The 21,970-nt window shown below is 38.3% G+C and overlaps 1 protein-coding gene across 2 annotated transcripts; it reads right to left on the bottom strand.

Annotated features, from left to right (window-relative positions):
• Positions 1–21: 21 nt before the first annotated feature.
• On the bottom strand, positions 22–18,527 carry LOC147181126 (SH3-containing GRB2-like protein 3-interacting protein 1). Of its 2 annotated transcripts, none has more exons than XM_086085793.1 (23): positions 18,125–18,527; positions 15,975–16,038; positions 14,668–14,713; positions 14,031–14,087; positions 13,720–13,777; positions 11,793–11,968; positions 11,664–11,675; positions 11,246–11,257; positions 10,690–10,714; positions 10,548–10,611; positions 10,284–10,354; positions 10,133–10,207; positions 10,001–10,066; positions 9,165–9,920; positions 7,397–7,518; positions 6,903–7,053; positions 6,238–6,349; positions 5,105–5,260; positions 4,777–4,909; positions 4,500–4,702; positions 2,644–2,708; positions 2,378–2,542; positions 22–2,279 (listed from the first exon to the last, which is right to left on the bottom strand). In XM_086085793.1, exons 1-23 carry the CDS (start codon positions 18,132–18,134, stop codon positions 2,257–2,259), a joined length of 2,622 nt encoding a protein of 873 aa, XP_085941919.1. In that variant the 5' UTR covers positions 18,135–18,527; the 3' UTR covers positions 22–2,256. The 2 variants fall into 2 exon arrangements, with proteins under 2 accessions (XP_085941919.1, XP_085941911.1); XM_086085785.1 differs by lacking the exon at positions 11,246–11,257 and adding an exon at positions 6,748–6,804.
• Between the last annotated feature and the right edge of the window lie 3,443 nt (positions 18,528–21,970).

Genomic DNA, 21,970 nt, shown 5'->3' with positions numbered 1-21,970 from the left:
AGTACAAATGAGAGCGATGAATTTACTGTATTTTCTTTTCTTTATTACCCGAATAAAACAGGTATTACATTATATTGACTTTTTCACATATTTGCTTTCCAAATCTTTGGATGGGAAATGTACATTAAATGTTTGCATATTCTCTGTGTATTTAAAGACGTACAGCCATTAAAAACATCATGTTCAATATGCTCAAAAATAAGGCAAAGAAAAAAGAAGCAATTCGAATTTGCCGTTCTTACACCTAGGTCTTAACTGTGAATCAACATAGTTGATCAACTCTGAAGATGAAATAATGAAATATAAATGCAAAAAAATAAAAAATCAGGTGCTTTGTGTGCAGATCAAACATCTCCATCAGACGACATGCCAAATTCAATGAAAATATGTTTTTTCCAGTAACAAACCAGGATAGAACTGTAGATAAAGTAATAGCATGATTATACAATATTACACCTTACTGACACGGAGAAGCATCACAATGAAACAACGGGTGAAGAGCAATGCAGACTTCATGCGGCACCGAAGTTATTCATGAATAGTAACACTTATTTGTATACAGGAAACACCCATGGTAAACAATAGATGAGGAGAAATGCTGTTGTTCCATATAATCTAAACGCCATATGACCTCAATAAACAAACAAGCACAAACACATACAGTATCCATATGCCCAGAGAAATATTTGAAACATAGCTCTTTATCTACACTTTTTACATTTAAATATTTCAATATTGCTATTAGAAAAATGATTAAACATAGAATCAACAGGGTGAAAATAAAGTCAGTCACAGCAGATACATACAGTACATGTCTCTTTTTTCATCATGTTTTGAGGTCCACCAGTTAATCAAAACCTCCGAAAAAGATATCAATAAATATCAAGCAGCATTACGTCTCCCTAATACAGTATTACTCTTGAAATAACAATCTCCTTTTCCCGATATATGGCACTAACCTTGTCGATCTTAAGGCTGAGTCTGACAATTAACACAAAGTGGAAAAAAGTGTTTCATCACTCACACGCAGCCATAGTCCTCTTCCTCTTATTCTTCTTTTTTTGTTTTGCATTGCATAGCGCATGCCCCACAGTGTTGTGATATATATTTTTTGTTTGATTCAAACTACTGCAGCTGATTGACTGACAGTCTCTACTCTTGTCCTTGCAAATGAGTGGCAACAGTTGTTGTTTAAAACATATCTACTGTATATCAGCCTTAATGTCAACTAAATTTCACTTTGAACACAAATGTTTTTATTTATTTATTTTTTGTTTTGTTTAAATTGCACACACAATAGAAATATCCTTATGAGATTTTAAAGTGGAACATTTCTTGACAATAATATGTTATATGTGACCTCACTAGTCTAAACATGTGATTAATATCCCACTTGTGGAAATCAGAGCTATGAAGTAAAATCCAGCCATTTTTATTCATCTCAGGGGGCGGCCATTTTGCCACTTGCTGTCGACTGAAGATGACATCACAGTTGCTCAAGGCTCAGGCAATGACCAATCACAGCTCACTTGTTTTCTGAAGCTGAGCTGTGATTGGTTGTTACCTGAGACCTGACCATCCCCCTGGGATGGATAATAACGGCTGGATTTTGCTGCTTAACTCATATTCCACTAACACAATATTAACCAGAATACCCTATTTAGACCATTGGGGCTGCATAGAACTTTTTTTTTTTTTAAATTGGGCTGACTTTCCCTTTAAATTAACCTGTTTTACTTCTTACAAGTTGAAGTTTTACGTATGACACATAATATGATGTGTCAATGCTGCACACATAAAAAATAAAAAGCTTTGACAAAGAAATGACAAAGGTCAGTCAAATGGGACTGGAGATAGAAATAAAAATTATATATATTTTTTGGTTTGTTAATGATCTCTAAATTAATATAATTCAATTGGAAAGTAACCCTCCCTATCATATACATTTTTGTACATTTTCCACCTTAAGATTGCGGTCATAATATATAATCTATCTTTTATAGTAAATTTACAATTACAACAAGTTAAACAAAAGTAGGGAGGTTTGGCGGCATCACTATATGGATCCACAAAATTCCCAGGTGTGAATTAGGATTTCCCTCCTTCAGAGCCCAAAAGTGTTTTCAAGTAACAAACTGAATATTTTGCATACACTCAGCAGCCGTCTTTCCGCCGGCGGATGCTGTAAAGTTTAAAATACATGAAACTGAGGACCGATTCATTGTGTTCCCCTGTTTGTGTGCCAAGGCAGGTCCGTTAGTTATCTGCCAAATATTTCCCTGCGGAGAAAAAAAAAGTTTTTTTTTTTTTTTAAGAAAATTAAAATGAGTCAAACTGATTTAAAAAGAAAGCCACGTGGCAAATGGTTCAAACTGACCTGCAGCAAATCTCTTTTTAATCAGGGATAGCCTGTAGCCAGTCCCGAGCAGTTGGATGTCGCAACCGGACATCGTGCTTCCCTCACTGGCGAAGTGAACTGCAAGCTGGGATGGTTTGCATGGACCCTCTGTCGTCTGGAAACGGCCCAGGAGAGCCCCTACTCCTGCAGGACACAAATGCAGCCGCAACTGATTTTAACATAAAATTATCATGTGTTGTGAAAGAAACAGAATAAAATTTGTAAGGATTTCAAAAGTAACTTGCCTCCGTTTTCAGACCTACTTGAAAGGCTGGGAATCTTCCACTGTATCATCTGCTGCTCTGGATTCCTTTAAAATAAACAATGGTGTGGTTTTTTTCCAACTCAGCAAGCCAAATTCATTTAATAGCACACAGTGAATGTCACAATGCAGAGCAGAGTTTCAAATCGTCTTTACCCACTGAAATGAATGGCAATGCAATTAATCCATTCCAGCTTTCCAGAACAAAAATAATGAGAAAAAAAACAATGAGAAAAATAGCACTCTATAATAGTATACTTACTTAAAACATACAGGAATTACATAGTTAAAAATAATTTTTAATCACACTTCATTCATTCAATGCATATTATATTGCTCATTCTGATGTGTGCATCTTGTCAGTCTATACGTCGCTGACACTGATAGAATAAAGCCAGTGTTGACATAGATACCTTGAAAGTAACGTAATAGTATAGTTACTTTGCAGGTTACTTGCATTAAAAAGTAACTAAGTGGATTTACTGATTACTTTCTATAAAAAAAAAAGTAGCAAAGCTAGATTACAAGTTACTTTGAAGGATCTTTGTGCAGTTTGTCACTTTTTTACTCGCGACTGCCACTTCTGGCCCAAAGCGTAACTGCAGCATCTGTGTCAGGCTCGTTCATGGTGCGCGTGCGAGTATGTGCACGATCTTAAGTGCACAGCACATGTCCGCTACTCCGCGGGGAGGCGCATTACTTTACCCTCTACCACTCCATCCCTCCCTTCCCCAAAGAAACTGTGTGCGGGGTCCGCACACTCCAAAGGGAAGATAAAAGCTGATAGGTGCAGTCAGAGTAAAACAGTCAGGGCTCTTCATACTCATCTGGGCATTGGTGGAGCATGCATGATGTAGAAAAAGCTTTAATATTACCTTTTTAAATGACACAATGCACCTTTAATAGTTACATTTAGCACATACCGACAAACCTGCTTAACAAAAATGACACCCGGTTTTGCCACTTAATTGAAAGTGTTTTTAACAGTGACGTTAAAGAACAAAGTTTTTTTTTAAATAAAAAATAAAATAGACAGCAGCCTTTTTGACATAATTTTTTTTTTTTTTTTTTTTTACAGATAATATTTTCAGTATTTCACTTACCACATTTGCTACTTGTTTTCAATTTTAAAAATCTTTTACATTTTTTATTTGTTGTTATTTTAAAGAATTTAAACATTGTTTAAAAATACTTGTTTTTAATTTAAAAAAATCTTTTACATTTTTCATTTATTTCTTTTGTAATTTTAAATAATTTAAACATTGTTTATAAATATCATGATTAAATTTGGGGACCTCCTGCAATCAAAAATTGTTTTTAATTTTTGTTTTTGGACATGTAGATAACACTGCAGACTGTGCAACAATCCTCAAAATTTTTGTTTTTAGCAGACATAACATTTAAAACAGTGACTGTATATATTTATGGACACGTGAGTTTCAATGCACTGAAAACGATGATGTCACTCCCTCAGATGAGAAAGTTAAAAAATTTGAATACTCCCATAATGCATTTCAGTACGTTCAATACTAGAGTTTCCCTTATAGGTCTGTGTATAATATATAGTTATTTGTTTAGTGGGTGAGAAGAGTGTGCAGTTCATTCAATTGTCAATTCTTACTGCCTGGTGGCTTAGTGTTAGTACATGTGGTACTTAGAGGTGACACATAAAATTATCAAAGTAACTTACAATGATATCAGAAGAGTAACTATAGTCTGATTACACAACTCAAAATAGTGTAATTGTTACTTGAAAATGCGCACATTTTGGAGTAACGCTTTATCGGCATCACTGATTATGAGTAGTGAATACATACTTCTGATGTAAAAAGCCCTCACCAGGTGGCAGGTGGGACCATAGCCTGGAGTTTGGCTATGCTTCCATCCACAGGAACCAGAAAATGGACGTTGTGAAGCGGAGCTGGGGTTGCCATCGACTCTGAGTTGTATTTGTAGTCTATTCTTAGGTCTGTGATGTCGGCATCACCACGCCAACTCACGGCTAGATTGAGAGGAGTGGACTGGATTCCATCTGCTGACACCTGGGATACACATAGGGAAGGATTTGATGGACGGGTTGATGGACAGATTTATGGGCAATGGCATGGATGGATACCTGATATTTGATCATATCCACATTGTAGTATGTGGCCTGGGGCTTCTGCTCAGCCACTTTCTTAAGATGACTCATCAAGTTTTGCATATTCACCCAGAACTCCTTGGTGTCTACACTGCCTGTTGGGGAATCACTAAAAGGATCAGAAGAATAGACGGCATTCAGTGATTAAAAAAAAAAAAAAGATAGCATCAAAATGTGCATTTTATTTTTTTATTTTATTTTTTATTTAAAAAAATAAAAAAATAAAATAAAATTTAATTAAAGAAATAAAAATTAAAAAAATAAATAAATATAATGTGCATTTTCTATTGCTGCATATTCGTACCAGCACAGCAGCTGTGGATTGGGAAGCACCTGCTCCAGTCGAGTGTAGTTGCTGATGCTAAAGATGAGGACTGGTTGAGTCGGGTGGCTGGCGAAATGTCTGGTGATGCCTGCTGGGAAGGAGAGCACTAGTTCGCCTGTGATCTTCACTACACACCTGAAATAGCAGTAAAGAAAGAGGCTGATGTGAGATCTAACAGTAGCACCCTATAATGTAATATTTTCAGAAAACGTAACACCGCCTGAAAAAATAAATAAATAATTGCACTTAACTCATTCACACTTAAAAATGTAATATTTTCACCAATAATCTCATTAAAAAGACTGACTGATATTTTAATAATATTTGTGCTGATAATGTAATAGCTTGTTATATTATTGGGTATTCATTACATTTTTAGGTGGGTCTTTCCCCCCCCCCCTCAAAACTGATCATGTAAAACTTGACAGATAATGTAGCATATATGTTCATTTTCATGTTCTAAATTTTTAATTTTGAGAATCTTGAGATTATTACTTGGATTGGAGTGTTATAATGTTGGTGTTAACTGGTTCAGAGTTGATTCCAACACTCAAATTGTATTTTTAACGCTGTCTGATTTAAATGGAGGTCAGTGTTGGAGTTATTTGAGCGTGATGATAACTAACTCTGCAGAGAGTTAATCAAAGTAAGCTCCGCCCACTTAATTAGAGCTGTTCTGCCGCAAAGACTTCTGGGAGTGCTAAGTGTTACAGTAAAATGTACCGTTCTTTTTTTAATTTAATAATTATGTTATTAATTATGTTCATGTTTTATAGTTAAACAATCATTAACGAGCTAAGTTCACTGCCACATTACATCAGAGTTATAGTGTTGTTATAGTAACGGGGCATGTGTCACCCTATAATGTAATAATTGACTGAAAGGGATTTTAAATAATATTATCAGTGAAATTATGACGTTATTGATTTTTATTGCATTTTTGACCGAGTTAAATGCAAATGTTATAAAAAAAATTATTATTATATTATAGCGCGCTACACTAACCAAGAAAACATTCACAAGAAACTGATTGTCACAGTCATATTTGTTGTGTGTATTCCAATATAATGAAAGCATGATAGTTTAAGCATAAACATCAGTCGTGGGCCTACTTGCTGGGGTCAGCGCCTTTGAAATAGGCGTTGATAGTTTCTGTGAAGGCAGCTGCCACTGGCAGAGTGTCTTGCGGTCCCATGGTAAGTGGGCTGGGCCCTCTTGAGCATCCTAAGTGGGACAAATACAGATCAGCTGTGTCAGAGCAAACATTCAGCATTAGGTTATACAGCATCTGCAGGGTTTTAAAGCACAATCAGTCCGACTAGTTCAAAATAAAGGTAGCAAGATGCGGGATGTGATGAGCAATGAGGTTGATTAATAAACAGAAGCGGGGGACAGAACTGCAGCCGTGTTTTAGCCAAGCACTACCGTTCAATTCAGTTCAAAATGTATCACATCAGTATGCATTCATTTACAAATACATTACTACTCTTTGTTGAATTATTTTACACTGGTATGATGTCACACGAAAAGCAAGTTAAATTCAACCGCATTGCTTGGCGGAAGCATGACTGTATCTAAAGGTTCCTATTGCATGCATACAGAAACCTTCTGACTGGACTCACCCTCTAAAGCTAAATAAAATCTGCTGTGGTCAAACCAGACCAGAGGCTGTGTGGCCTCTAAAAGTGAGGAGGAAAGACCAATGAAGAAAGACGTGACCGTGATCCAACGACACAATGATGAGCAAGATGGAAACACACACATAGCCTTAGTGTACCTGTGTTGGACAAATAGAGGTCCCTCCCTAAGGTAGGCGTGGACGCCGCGCTCTGTGACGTTATGGAGGAGATGGAGGAAGAGCTCTCCGCCCGAGCCAGTGGTGCAAAAGGTGGAGGGCTTCCAGATACTGGAGGACTGAATGGCCGAGTCTGGATGCGTAACATAGTTTGATTATGGCAAGCAACCGCCATTATCACACAACAAATTGTGAATGTGAATTGCACAAATTGGTGTGTAATATTTTTGCTTCAATGTTTGCTTCACTTTTATATGTGCATAGTCATTATCTGGTAAATGATATGATGTTATTCTATTTTATAGTGAGGATTTGTTTATTATAATTTTTTTGTCGTTACAGTATTCATGGCACAGCGCAATCGTTTAGTGCCATTGTGTTTGTTTGTAATGTTATTGCATTAATATTGAATAGCCAATAAAACATTCGGTAAGTAAAATGCAAGGTCAAAGGTCAAACCTGGGCGCCACACATACCAGGTCTGGGATTGGTTTTCCGGGGGGCAACTTTGGCCGCGAGGAAGGCCGTGGCGGAGGAGGAGGAGGGACCGGACTGCCTCGGGATTGTGGCGTGACAGAACGGGCTGGCGAAGACGGGCCTGAGGCACATACCAGAGTCTGAGGTTAGCACCGCTTTTATATCAAAGCAGGACAGATTTATTTTCAAATGACAACTTTTCTCGTTTGCTGAATGACTACAATGGGTCACAGAGGTTCTTGTCAGCAAACTACTGCTAACAGTATCATCCATCTTTTAACCACACTTTGCCTATCATACCACTAGATGGCAGTAAAGGCTCATTTATTTTTACTTTTATTTATGAATGACAGGCGATTGAGAACAGATTCTCATTTGCCATGCCAACCACATATACAGTAATATCTCAACATTAATGAACGAATGAATAATATGTTAGATGATGATTCTTTCAGATATTATTATTGCTTCAGTGTACGTATGGTTAGGATGATATTACTGATTAGCTTACTATATAGATTAAACAAACAGATTTATTTTATTTTTTCTTCAAATTTCTTTTTTAATACAAATTGACCTCTCTAGGGTGGTGGGTAACCCAGCTGAGTTTAGGCGAGAGTCGGGATACACCGTCCATTGGTGTATGTTATTGTTGTGAATGTTATTGAATGGCCTGTACAAAGCCCCCAACTTGAATGCCATTGAGAATGTTTAGGGAGAACTGAAGAACGAGGTCCATAGGAAAAGAGTGTCAAATTTAGGGGATCTTGAGAGAAGAATGGGGTTAGAGATTTAAGACTTGTGGAAAACAATAACAAAATATTGCAGCCTATTATCCAGCAAAAAAGAATGCATGATTGCCAGTTAGCATCAGGGGAGCTAATAGTCTCAGGTAATTTTTGTTTTTTGTGGAAAAAAAACCTTCCTGTGTGTAAAATGAACCATTAGAAGCATCCTAAATTTAAGTATTATGCTTGAAAAATATGTTAAAATTAGGGGTGTCAAAATTTGTGTGTTAATTTAAAGTTCCTTCAACGCCACAAATTTTTTAAACGCGCGATTAATGACCGTCCCTTACTTGGAAAGCCTGTACTGGGGGAACTCCAGTCGCAACGCAGCAAACACGTCCACGTCAAAATTTAGCAGTAATAAATGTAATAATCATGCATGTATTTGTGGAGATTGGGGTCAAGTTGTATTTTACAATTTTTTAAATGTGCAGAATTTCACAAATGACTTCATGTTAAAGATGAGATAGCTCTTAATATGAAAAGAAGTTGTCACCAACGTCTTACAAAGGCAATTATGCCATCTAGTGGCAGAAAAATTACCTAAACACAAATCTATATCACACTTGTTTTTTACAGCACAGGACATCTTTTTAATTATAAACCAATTTTATCTCTTATTATGAAATTACTCTATCAATGACTAAAAGATGCAACCATATTTCCCTTAGTTTAACATTTTTTCCCCTATTTTATGTTAACAAGAGTGTAGAAAAAAATATTATACATTTTATTGTACATTTAGAACCAGTATAAAATTTGTGATGAATTGTGAGACTATTGAAGTCATGCGATTAGTTATGATTAAAAAATGTAATCGCCTGACACCCCTAATTAAAATGCATTGCTCTCTTTAACAGTACTTGGGAAATACTTAATAAATAAAACAAAGTCATGGGGAGGGCAAATTATACTGTTCTCAAGTCTATACAATAATTTTGATCAATATTCATTTGAAGAGTTCAATAGTCACGTCTACCTGAGTAAGGCCCAGGGGAAGACATAATCGATCTGTATGTGGTTGGAGGAAGAGGAGGTGGCGTTCCGCGGAAGCTCGGCGTTAGCTCTCTTGGTGAACCAGTGAAGTCTGGGATGTCATCTCTCAGGTGCACTCCTTCTGGAGTCCTTTTCCCCCCTACTCCCCCCAAAACCAGGGGCGATAAAACTCCCGCTCGAGGGGACTTTCTCTCCGCTGGCAGGGGAGGCACAGGACTTATTGAAACTCGGGAAGGTGAGTAATGTGCAAACTGCAGCACCTCCTCATCAATCGCCTCCTCATCAAGGCAGACTGCTGGTGAACTTGTGGGAGAGTAGTAAGGAGGCAGGGGAGGTGCTGGTTCATCTGGAGGAGGAGGTCCGAGCATGATGGAAGGGGGTGAGTCCAGTGGCGTAAAAGGAGGCAAAGATTCCGGGGAGAACACTGGAGGTGAAGGTGGGGGCTCATTAGGAGGCGGTCCAGGTGAGAGGCACGGGGTGGAGGGTGTGGACGAGGGAGTGTCTGGGGCAGGAGAATCTGGCGGAGGGGGCGGAGCGGGCTCATCTGGTGGTGGAGGTCTGTCATTTGTGAAAGTAACCCATCTGGTGGACGTGATGTCCTCAGTGGTGCGCGGGCTACCCACGAGGCCAAATACATCGTCAAGGTCAGGGGCTGGGGATTCTCGGTAGGAAGAGGGGGACAGGATGCTCAGGTAGATGGGAGCAGAACTGCGAGTTGCTCTGCCGTTGGGTAAATCAACTGCAAAAAAATCATAATCATGGCAATCTTAGGTAACTGCATTCAAATCCGATACACAATGCACTTGGAGGGCTGTTTACCAGCAGATTGTGAGGAGTAGCCTTGACTCCGTGATATAACGTTTTTGGGAGGGAGTGGAGGAGGAGCTGCAAAGACGATTCAACACAGGTCTCAACATTTTAGCAATACAGAATATTTATACACAAACTTACCTCCTGTTGGGAAACTTCTGCTCAAAGGCGACTCCGACCTGGGCCGAGATCCTCCCCAGACATCAGCAGGAACCACTGGAGAGATGACAAACAATGTTGCCGCTGTAGTCGCTTTAAATGTATTTACTGTATGTGATATGAGTTTCTATACCATCATATCTGGTCATTTGGGTCTCTGAGGGCAGTCCAAAAAAGGCAGGGATGTTCTGTGGTAGTCTGTCACTGCAAAGAAAATGGTGTAAAGTCTTCGAACTTGAAGTGAGATTCTAACTTCATGTTAGTACAACAGAAAGTGGAGCTTCTTAGCTGTATAGGTGTACACACAATGTTGAGTAGAGAGTGTAGAAAACCTTTGCGGGCTTTGAAATTCAATTTAACCAGGTTGGTTGCGTAATAACAGCCAATAATCAAAGACCTTGGGGTGTCAGGGGCAGGACTTGGCGTGGGGGTCGAGCGTCTCGGTCGAGCAATCTCTTCACCTGGAAGAAGCATAAACCAGCAGATAAACCCGCTGCTCTGTAAAATCTGCATCAAAAAAGCAAAGAAGATGCACTTACATGACAGGTGCCTCTTTATCTGTCCCTGGGGGGGAAAAACACCAACAAAAATTGACAGACTTTCAAAGCAATATCTTAAATCATTTTATTTTGAACAAGGAAATATTAAATTGTCATGTATTTTTAAAGAAACTGTAAAATAATCAATTTTGTGAAGATTAGAACATGACAGAGAAACCTGAAGTTAAAACTGCGGTTATCTAAAACACGCTATAATTAAGGTTGACGAGTTGAGAGTTGACTTCAGTCTAGGTCCAGTTCCCATTTTCTTTCCCAGAGACAAATCTCAACCAAACCGTTGTTGTGATGTTATTTGAACTTTTGTTAAGAGCCTTTGAGTGTACTGAAAAGTGGCTTTACGTTTTATTTCATTGTCACTAACTCAGCACTACTAACAACATACTTCCAAGCTACTACCTCCAATTCAAGTCATCACTTTTCTGAGCGTGCCTAAAGAACTGTCTGCCAGTCTTGTTACATTCTGCACTGCAGAGGAGATGAGAGGTTTTGGGGGTGTCTGCTTTGAAACAGTCAGCAGATGATGCCACAAACTCACCGGGCTGCGTCTCTGAGACCAGCAAAAAGGAAGAGAGAACAGACCTGGGTCAGAAAGTGAGTGACAAATCAGTCAAATGTACGTCAACTAAAACTGCACACAGTGTTCCTTCACTTTAACTACAGAGATTTCATAATGCAATGTGAGCCATAACACACAAGAGATTAGAATGATGAATATTTACAAAGTAGGTTCCAATGAGACTAGCTCAGTCATCGTGAAGACTTGTGTGTTACGTTTGTATGCATTACGTGACAGCCATATCAGTAAAGCTATACTGTATATTCACTGACAGACAGTAATCATGCAAAAATAGGGCGCAGCTCCAAAGGTCATTTCATTTGTGGTAAGCACGACAAAGGGGAGACTCTCGGCGAGTTCTCATGCAAACGGTTAAAAATAAAATGAAATGGCTTACCGGACTTCTCTTCTACAAGAAGACAGGAGATTGAGTTTTAAAAAAAGACAAAGAATGAGATCAGCAACAACAGAAGTCATTAAATATCTCCTTAAAATAAAGACGATTTTTGTCCTTAAGTTCTCTCACCAGAGACGGCGAGAGCGCCAAACCTCCCACTGAGGCTTTTAACTCATCCACTGATGGAGGGATGCACTTGGCGCTCTCAGCCACCAGCGGCTTGATCTTGATTTTAAACTTTTTCTTGCTTTCTTCATCGTCCTCTGAATCGCTGGAGGAGAAAAACTGCTTTCCTGTGGAAGCTGGTGAACATTTGTCAAGGACTTGTTCAAAGGCACTGTAAAAAAAAGAAGAAGAGTAAAATAACAGTAATTTTCCAGCAACTGGGGCGCCAGAAAAATACTGTGAGATAACAGAAAATTACTTTTTCGTAAAAACCCATTTTTTTTCCCCATAATTAAAGTACAGTTTTTAACTGTAATTTTAACAAGATTGTATGTAATATACCAGTATATAACCAGAAAAAATAATGTGATAAATTTTTCAAAACATGGCCAATAACTAAAAAAAAAAACTAAAATTAAAATTGTTAGGGTAATTCATTTATACAGTACAGCATTTTTACCCCTAACGAGGCTCTCAAACTGCTTTACATTTTGACTACCGATAGTCACTCACCTTCTGATGACAGCATTTGGAGTTCAGTGTTTTGCCCAAGGATACTTCAATGTTCATCAAGGGGATCAAACCCATAACCTCAGGGATACCAGACGGCCACTCTACCAGTGATCCACGCTGCCACTGATGTTTTTTAATTTTACATCTCATGAAATGTATACTTGGTAATGCTGATGCAGCATCCGTAAGTCCAATTATTTGCTTTGCGTATTATTCACCTTCTCAAGCTTTCCCCTGTTATATTGTACTGTTATATTGCATACAATCTTGTTAAAATTACAGTTAAAAACTGTACTTTAATTATGGAAAATTAGAGTGGGTTTTTTTTACGAGAAATTAATTTTCTGTTATTTCACAGTATTTTTCTGGCGCACCAGTGGCCGGAAAAATACAGTTTTTTACGAGAAAGTAATTTTCTGTTATTTCACAGTATTTTTCTGGCTCCCCAAATGTCGGGAAAAAAACCGTTTTGTTTTTTAACGAGAAAGTAATTTTCGGTTATTTGACAGTATTTTTCTGGCTCCCCAATTGTTGGAAAAATACCGTTTTTTTTATGAGAAAGTAATTTTCTGTTACTTCACAGTATCTTTCTGGCGCCCCAGCTACCGGAAAATTACCGGGTTTTTTTTTAACATTCTGTTGTTGTTACAGTGTACTTTTCAACCTTCTTCAGCATTAAAATGAAATACCTTGAGATATTAAGCTTTGTATGAAGAGAAAAGTTTTCTGAAGCTGAACCGTGATTGGTTGTTACCTGAGCCTTGAGCAACTGTGATGTAATTTTCAGTCAACAGCAATTGACAAAATGTCCGCCCCTTGAGATGGGTGGATTTTGATTTCAAAATTATGGGAAAATATAGTTTGCCTTGCTTTGATTTATAGATTTAGAACATGTTGGAGCCCAAACATCTCCCACTTGCTGCAACAGTGTAGTGAGACATCTGCCGAGTGTCCCAGTTAACAATATTGTACTTGAGGTAAACAACACTCTTTCTCAGCTACACCTTCCTGCTTAAGGGGGTTTCCTCCATGCCAACTGTCCTGAATTTAATTATTCACATGCCGTGGAAGCCTGCAAGAGCCAAAATTCTAAATGCTATTGAAGCTCAGGTCGCTAGTTAAGAAACCGTGGCTGGGTGAGACAACTCATTCCATATGCACCCAGCACACTGATGGTGTAGTGGTCCATTCGCTTGACTGAATTTGGTGCAGGCAGCATGGGTTCACTTCTCACTCAGGGACAGTATGAATATGAGAGTGAATATTGTTCATCTCTCTTCCACCTTTCACCTGAGGTCAGCTGGAAAAGACTCCAGTGACACCAAACAGGATAAGCAGAATAGAAAATGGATGCCGTCACTGCTCACAAAAAGGATATCATCACCTTCATCACCAGGACGTTGGCTAAAACCTTCCTCATCCACATCAGGCGATGCCTGAAATGACAGGGATAAAAATGGTAAAATACCACAAGTTTCTTTGAACTGTTCTCACAAGAATTTTGTAGGAAACTCAATTGTAGTAGCCGTTACTGACACAGACACATTAGCTAATTTTCCTAAGATATGAATAAATTCTTGTGAAAACAGGCGCACTAAACACGGCGAGCTTGTGCTCTGTTAAAACCAGTGCTCACATGCAAAAGTGAAAGAGGTATCAGCAAGACAAGAGTTGGCAGTGAACACTCACGTATCTGTCCCAGTCAAATTCTCCATAGAAACCATTGGGTGCTCCATTAGTCTTTTTCTGTACAAAACGACAACAAGGAAGCTCAACATCATACTAGTCTGACAAAGAACTACAAGTAAGATAAAAAGAGAAAGAGAAAAAAAAAAACAATGGTATTCCTCAAAAATTTGGGATGAGATTTGCTCAAATTATGAATTGGAACTAGGCAATTTACTTGGACAACGATTCCAACTAACATTTACACCTATGGACAGTTGAGTCTTCAACTAACCAAGCATGCTTGTGTTTGTTGTTTTTACATGTTGAAGGAAGCCGGAGTACCTGTGGAAAACTCATGCAAGCATGGGAGAACATGCAAGGAAGGCCGGGATTCAAACCCAGACCTTCTCGACTGTGATGTTAGACGTGTTAACTACTACACCATCATGCTTCCACCCAATAAACATGACAGATCATATTAATAGTATACGAGTGAACCGGAAAAGATAGCTCGCAATTAATTGAAGTGAATTGCAAAATTCTTGTGAGAACAGGCACTTTCCCTCCAGCATTATATAGTAGTATAGTCATACTGTACACATGCTGAAAAGTACAGAGGAGAAATAGCTACAACAATAAATATCTAACATATACCCACGTTTCCTTTCTTTCCACTTCCAGTTCCTTCTTTGTCAGGTGAGCTCCTGTTAGAAAAAAAAAAAGAAAGGTGTAAATACAATAGTGTGACTTGAGCATCCACACTGCTCTAGGTATACTCTATATTGGTTTTCATTTAAGAGTTCCACAAGCATTTGAGCAATGAAAAGAAAATGTTGTAGGAAAGAATTTCAAAATTAAATGTATTTGTATTGTAAAAATAATATTTTTTTTAAAGAAAAGATTATTAGAAATTAGGACCATCAGGTGATTAAAAATTGTAATCGTAAATTAATCGCATGACTTCACTAGTTAACTCACGATTAATCAAAAATCTGTTCTAATACAATAAAAAAAATTCTAGTTATTGACACTCTTGTTAACAAAAGTGGGAAAAATGTTGAACTAATAGAAAAAGTTCAAATGAATTTTTGACGTCTATAGCCGTTGATGGCAGTGAATGAGTTAAAGATAATATTCCAGGTATCTGATCTAAATGTACAAAAAAAAAATTCTAGGCTTTCATACTCTTGTTAACAAAAATGGAAAAAAAAGGTTAAACTAATAGAAATAGTTCAAATTCATTTTTGACGTCTATTGCTGTCAATGGCAGTGAATAAGTTAACAAGGAAGGCACCAACAGAACAGGAAATGCTCCAGGCTCCAAATGTTATGTAACATTTCAACCAAATAATACTTTTTTGTCTCACATACTGTATCTACAGGTTATCTTTACAAAAGCAAAATCGGGATTGGGATTGAAAATGACTAAAAGTAGTCAATCCACAGTACAGTACAGTAGACAGTAGACAGTAGACAGTAGACAGTAGACAGTGAAGTATAAGCATAGTTTGGTCAGAATTAAGAAAATTTAAATACAATTGAAACCACAAATTGTATCCCACCGGGATGATTTTGGATTGGTATAAAGATCTATTTTCCAAAATTTCAAAATGTTTCTGATCTTAACCCAGTTTCATCTGAATAAAAGGTGTAGTACTGTACTGGATGTGTCAACATGGGCCACATTGGTACAGCCTTCTTGAAATGTGATTTTATTTTTATTTTTAGCATAATGTTTAGAAGAATAATCAAAACTGTAATTGACCAACTTTCCTACTCTATAGAAAAACGAAACTTAAATTGTGCTTTTATCCACTTTCATATGGGAGTAATCATATATGAGAAAATCAAAAGCATGCCCTGTCGGACACATTATCATTTTCTACAAGCTTACATTTCTAGTTACATTTAACTTGTTTTAAGTACTTTTGCAAAGGTCATACCAGCACATCCAAGGTCACTTACGTCGTCTCTGTGTCCTTCTCTTTTTTCCGCAAGCCCAAAGCTTTCCTGGTTCGTTTTTTCAGTCCTAGAGAAAGCAAGGGGACTCTGCATCATGAAGAATTAGCATCGGCATCGCGTGTAGTAAAATCATGTATTGACATTTAAATCAACTTCAAAGTAAATAGCACGGAAGAGCAGACTATGAACCAAGACGCTGTGTATTATCTTGACATTAAAATGTACTCAATAGTAAGTGGAGTAACTTTGAGAAGGTTTATGTAAAGTAACCCGGAGGAATTAGTATATTGCCTTAGGGCAGAAACATTGGCTATCGACAAACAGCTTCCACAGAAAATGAAGCTGCACTCTGCACAGACTCAATCAACTTATGAGACTTAAAGGAAACACAAGCAACTGTTGATTAATGTGCTCACTTCATTAGCGTAATTCAAGGGGAAAAGCAGTGAAGAGGTCTACTCACAACCTCCAACTGCTCCAAGGGTGCAGAAACTGTACAAAGGAGTCACTTTTTACAGCAAAATGTTGCATCTTTGGCTGACCTTTTCTGTGATGCATTAATAATAATAATAGTAATCATTCCACTAAGTAAATATACACAGCTTTAAAACTAAAAAGGGGAAACGTTTGGGAGGCCCTTGTTTAAACACTGTGATTTCCTTGTGTATTTATTTCAATAAAAGGATTGAAGTCCTGCCTCTGCCAGGTGAATGACCAATGTGTCTCACAATGTGTATATAAAAAGTCTACACACCCCAGTTCAAATGCCAGATTAATGTGCCATCAAAATAAAAAACTATTTCAAAACTCTTTCCACCATTATTGTTCCAACTGAATATATATTTTTTAAAGATCTTCTTGAGAAGGGAAGTGAAAATAAACAAATGAAACAATGTGGTTGCATAAGTGCGCACACCCTCATAACTGGGATTTGCCTGAGGTTATAATTAACCAATCACATTCAAACGCATATTAAATCACAGTCAGCACACAGCTGCCACCATTTAAAGTGCCTATGATCAATCCCAAATACACCTCGGTTGTTCTAGTAGGCTTTTCCTGACATTGTTTTGCTTTATGTCAAAAGCGTGAAGGGTTTGTGCTAACACTGACTAGTATTTCTGTCCATAATTCCCTTCACCTTATCCAATGTCCAAGTTCCAGATGAAGAGAACTCCAAAGCATGATGCTGCCACCGCCATGCTTCACCATCGGTAGAGTGTTCCTTTGGGGATGAGCAGTGTTGTGTTTGGACCAAACATACCTTTTGTAATTAAGGCCAAAAAGTTCGACCTTGGTTTCATCAGACCAGCACACATTTGCCACATGAGTTTGAGAATTTGAATTTTTTTTTTTTTAATTGTGTTGAACTGGTTACAGGCCACATTAATGGTGGAAAAAAGGTTGCAATCTTGGAACAAACAAGCCGGACAATAGTTCCATGCAAGAACATTTGCATGTTCAGTCGTATTGAACACAGCACACTTGATAAGAGCGGTTAGCGACATGAGTTGCTAACAAAGGCTATGAGTGGCGTATAACACGTGAATGTCCTCAAGCTCAGGAAGTACATATAACACCACGAGAAACTAGCTGCAGGTCATTGGCCAATTTTAGCTGCCGACCATTTGCATGTTAGCACAGCATTCTAAGACGGGAACCTGTCATTAAGGTTGATGTATATGATTTACCCATGCCATAGTTTATCATTTGATTGACTTTGTTTTGAGGATAACTGAGTACTGTTAGCACAAGGTGCAAGATGCTGATCACCTTAGAGCCATCAATACAAATACAGCTCACAAACTCTACATAGCACACATAGCAATACACAGACAGACTACAGTGACAATGATAATCTATCAGCACATGACAGGACACCAGCAGGACTACATTGCACCAGGGCACCATCTTCTTCTTCTCTTTTTTTTTTTTTTAAACCACACCTCACTCGCCTTTGCATTCATCAAACATAGCTGGCCAGTGCACAACAATTCAGTCACCATGCTTAGTAATGCACGGACAAAGTGTCCCTAGCAGTCCACACTGCATGACAGAGCACATCAATGTATTCGGTTCTTACTGGCCCGGCAGGACACAAGAGGGCAAAAGGGAGGACGCAAAGGTTGGAAGACATTGAGTGTACAGATTACCTTGCATCATGGTTGCGGATTTTCATCCTATACTGCCGCTGGTGTGTAGATGGGCGTAAGTGGAAATGATTCCAGCTGGTCAAAGGATGCCTGGGCAGGGCATGGTTGCGCGGTTCCCCGGCGAAGCACGGAGGTTGACTCCCTCCTCCCCCAGAGGCCCGACTCCCATATACAGAGATGAGGATGGGGGGGTTGGGGGCAGCAGCTGTGGAGGACAGCAGGGGAGAGTAAGAGATAGCAAGGGAGCTGTGGGGGTATTCAGCAAATCCTGGAATAAGGGGTCCTATTGGTGCACGCTAAGTCCCGGACGCCCTGGCAGCACCAACGCACGCCATTTCTTAGAAGAGAGATGCTCAGGAAAGGAAAAAGAGGAACACAGAACGGTAAGGAGAGCGAAGAAGACTGAGACGGAGGTGGGAGGGGATGGGTGCTTTGCTGATGTCACAGCTGCACTAAACCAATCCCTGCATCCGTGGTCACATGGCCGCTGTCCCCTGATGCCTTCGGCTTCCATCGAACAGAAACATCAGCCAAATGCATGCAAATTACACATGGAGGTTACGCATGTATTTTTTTAAATTATTATTTATTATTTCAAAAACAAAACAGAATTGTGTGCATTGTGTTTCAGCTGTAGTTTTTATTTTCTAGTGCATCCATGCAGTTTGGAGATAAATTGACTCCTCTATGTTACACCCTGTGAACAAAAGAGCTGTACATTGACAGCAATCAAAAGTAAATACTGTAGAGTGACATGGGAGGTCCTCTTCCCGTCTATCACGACAAAGTACTATGTCCTTGTAATTATAACATAAAGCTCACTGAGAAGTGAGAGGCGGACAGTTCGGCCTTCCGCCTCTCGCATTTGCAGCCTGCACTAAGATAGAAAAGGACAGCCAGTCTTACGAATAGAAATTGGAGAGGAACAGAGTGACTTTTTTCATATCAGAAAAGACAACGGGCTCTATTTTCGTAGACAGGTGCGCGAGCGCTTGGCATAAAAACTGCCGCATCTTCATTTTGGAGCTGGGGCAAGTCTAGTTTACCGTGTTTGGGGATTTGGAACGCTGGGCATTCAGCGGACCGAGAGCATGTTCTTTTACACGCCCTTGCACTTGACAATTTGGTGACAGAAAATAAAATGAGAAATTAGACCCGCTAAAAGTAGGTCTAAGTTGTGGCGCGGGTGATGTAATGTGATTTTGGTGGATTTAATAGAAGCACAGGCAGATTCTGCTCTCCACTGATATGTCAAGTGGGTGTCCTCATATTTCGTACTTGTAGAATAAATTAATTAAACACAATTTTTTTTATCATCAGCTTTACAGCTACCACATACATAGCATGAAATATCCTTTATTAATGTTTGAAGATGTTGTTACCTTGCATGTTAATGAGCTTATCTAAACTGCAGTAACAGGCCACAGGCTCGTCCCGTGTGCTTTCCTTAACAAGCTCCTTACGTAAGATGCCAGGACAGGGTCAGAAGTCACGCCAACATGGATTTAGCCAAGGAGAGGAGAGTATAACATAATGAACTCCAGAAGCATAGAGCTTTGGGATAGTGACAAACTACTGATGCAGCTCGATGTGGCACATACAGTACAATGCGCAGGATTTGGTTAGCATTGTGTACATTCCTGTTGTCAGGTACTACCTGTATATTGCAAAGCTTTTAGCCCAGGGCAGCCAAACACTGCCACCTACTGAATGGCAATATGGACACTGTGTACCATTGATTGGCCATACCTTTCTTTTGTTGTTCAGTACAAATCAGCAGAGTTGGGCACTTCAGTCTCCTGCCGTTTCCCGTCGTTTACGCTGCCTATCTTTCAGCGAGTCCACAATGATGCGAAGCCTTGAATAAATACACCAACTGAGCGCTGACTGAAGCACGTTTATGTTTGCCGATCGGGTGAGTACCGGTCTCCCTCTTTCCGTGTGTTTTTGGGAGGCTTCGCATCAAAGCACTCGGTAAAAGGTGGGCGTCGTCAATGACGGGAAACAATGGGAGACAGAAGTGCCCACCTCTGCAAATTAGCTATGTAATTAGGGTCCGACTGATTAATCGTCCGGCTGATTTAATTAGCTGATATTAGCTAATCAGCAAAAATCTGACAATTTTTTCGTTCTGTTGCCAATTTTAAAAATATTTGATTGTGAAACAGTCAAATGTCCTGCCAGCAATTTATATATTTATTGTTGTAAGTAAGCATTAATTAATTCATTATATATTTTTTATTAATCGGCCCAATTAATCGTTATCGGAATTTTATTTAGCTAAATATCAGAATCAGCATCTGTCTGAAAAAAATTCCAGATTGGTCAAGCCCTAGTTAAAATCCCTACTTTGTTTTCTATGTTTCTTTGTTATCACAGCCAAATCGTCTGTTTTGTGCATTGTGTAGGGATTAAGACCACAACAATAGTACTTAATAGCAGACATGAAACTTTAGCAGGGTATCAATTAGCCACAACTCATCTATTTTGCTAAATAGTTGTCCATAAGTATCTGCTGTATTTAAATAAGAGAAATTATACAGTATTTCACATGGTGTGTTTTAATTTGTTATAGTAAACGGCATAGATGAATTTCATTTAGTTATTTCTATTTCTGTGATGCAGATGTGACAATTTTTTTCAAATAATAATACTCTAAGTTGTGCGTTGGTGTAAATGTGAATGGTTGTTTGACTTTAGTATCCTGCAATTAGATTAGTAACCAATGAGGACAAGCAGTATGGACGGCTGGATAGATAATCTTGTAACTAGGGAATGTCATTTCTATAGAAATTGCATGTGCATGCTGAAGAACTGACAGTGAAAAGAAATGCTGTTGAATTAGTTGAATGCTGTATTTGTGTTATGATTGTGACAATGTTTTTTTTTTTTTTTGCTGAATTATAGCAATAATATTATGTTAGCTGTTAAATTGCTAACATACCAAATGGCGTTCTTACAAATAGAAAGACTACAACCTTAAAAGTCAAAGTGATACAAATACAAAAAAATTCATCTTGCCCTGTATTCAGGTTTTATTTATCATCTCAGTTGATGAAATGCTGACATGCTAACAGTGGTAATCCTAAAATAATGATAAAGAATTTACATTTGCCCTGATATTGAACGTTACTTACTTCAAATGAGAACTGATGAAATGCTGACATGTTAAAAGTGGTTTTGACAACTTTCAGCAAAAATAGCAACCTAGGTAGTTAGCATGCTGAGTCAGATTGAAAATAATAATATAATAAAAAAAACAGCAGTTGCTATGCTAACATATAACAAAACTGCAATGTGAGTGTTAAAGGCACTAGATACACATTTTATGTATTTCCCTGTATTCAATCACCATGCCTAATGACATTTGCTCAAATTATTAAATCCTAGTAATAGCCTCACAAAAATAGTGCTAACAATTTATACATTAACATTAAGCATTAACATAAAGCAACGCAGAAAACTGATTAGATAGTGTTAATTGTCATGACTTGTTTTTATAGTTTGGATTTCCTCCTTTTTCATGTCTTATTGGTTAGGTATACTAGTTTTGCACACAAAAATAAATAAATAAATAAGTATTTATTTATTTTTAGTTCATCCTGCGCTCGGGCCTTGCTACCACCACAACTTGCACCTTGTAACAGTTATGGCTACTTAATTAGAATTACCCTGCAGGTGAGTATTATTTCACATTTGAAATGGTAAAATGCTAACAGTTGTATGTTACCTTACAGCAAGATAGCAACAAGTGTAACAAAAGCGCTAAGGGATTTAGTTAAGGTTTCGAAAATATTTGTCAGATGAACACAACATTATTATGTATCTTCATCTCATAACGGAGGA

Source organism: Leptonotus elevatus, chromosome 1 (genome assembly GCF_054856555.1).
Source record: "Leptonotus elevatus isolate MCC_2025b chromosome 1, RoL_Lele_1.0, whole genome shotgun sequence".
NCBI lineage: Eukaryota > Metazoa > Chordata > Actinopteri > Syngnathiformes > Syngnathidae > Leptonotus > Leptonotus elevatus.
This window is presented reverse-complemented; position numbering and strand designations above follow the sequence as displayed.

Coding starts and splice junctions, on each gene's coding strand:
- LOC147181126 (XM_086085785.1), bottom strand. Junction 10,208..10,283: donor CCAAATGACCAGATATGATG/GTATAGAAACTC, acceptor TCATCTCTCCAG/TGGTTCCTGCTGATGTCTGG. Junction 9,921..10,000: donor CTACTCCTCACAATCTGCTG/GTAAACAGCCCT, acceptor ATTTTTTTGCAG/TTGATTTACCCAACGGCAGA.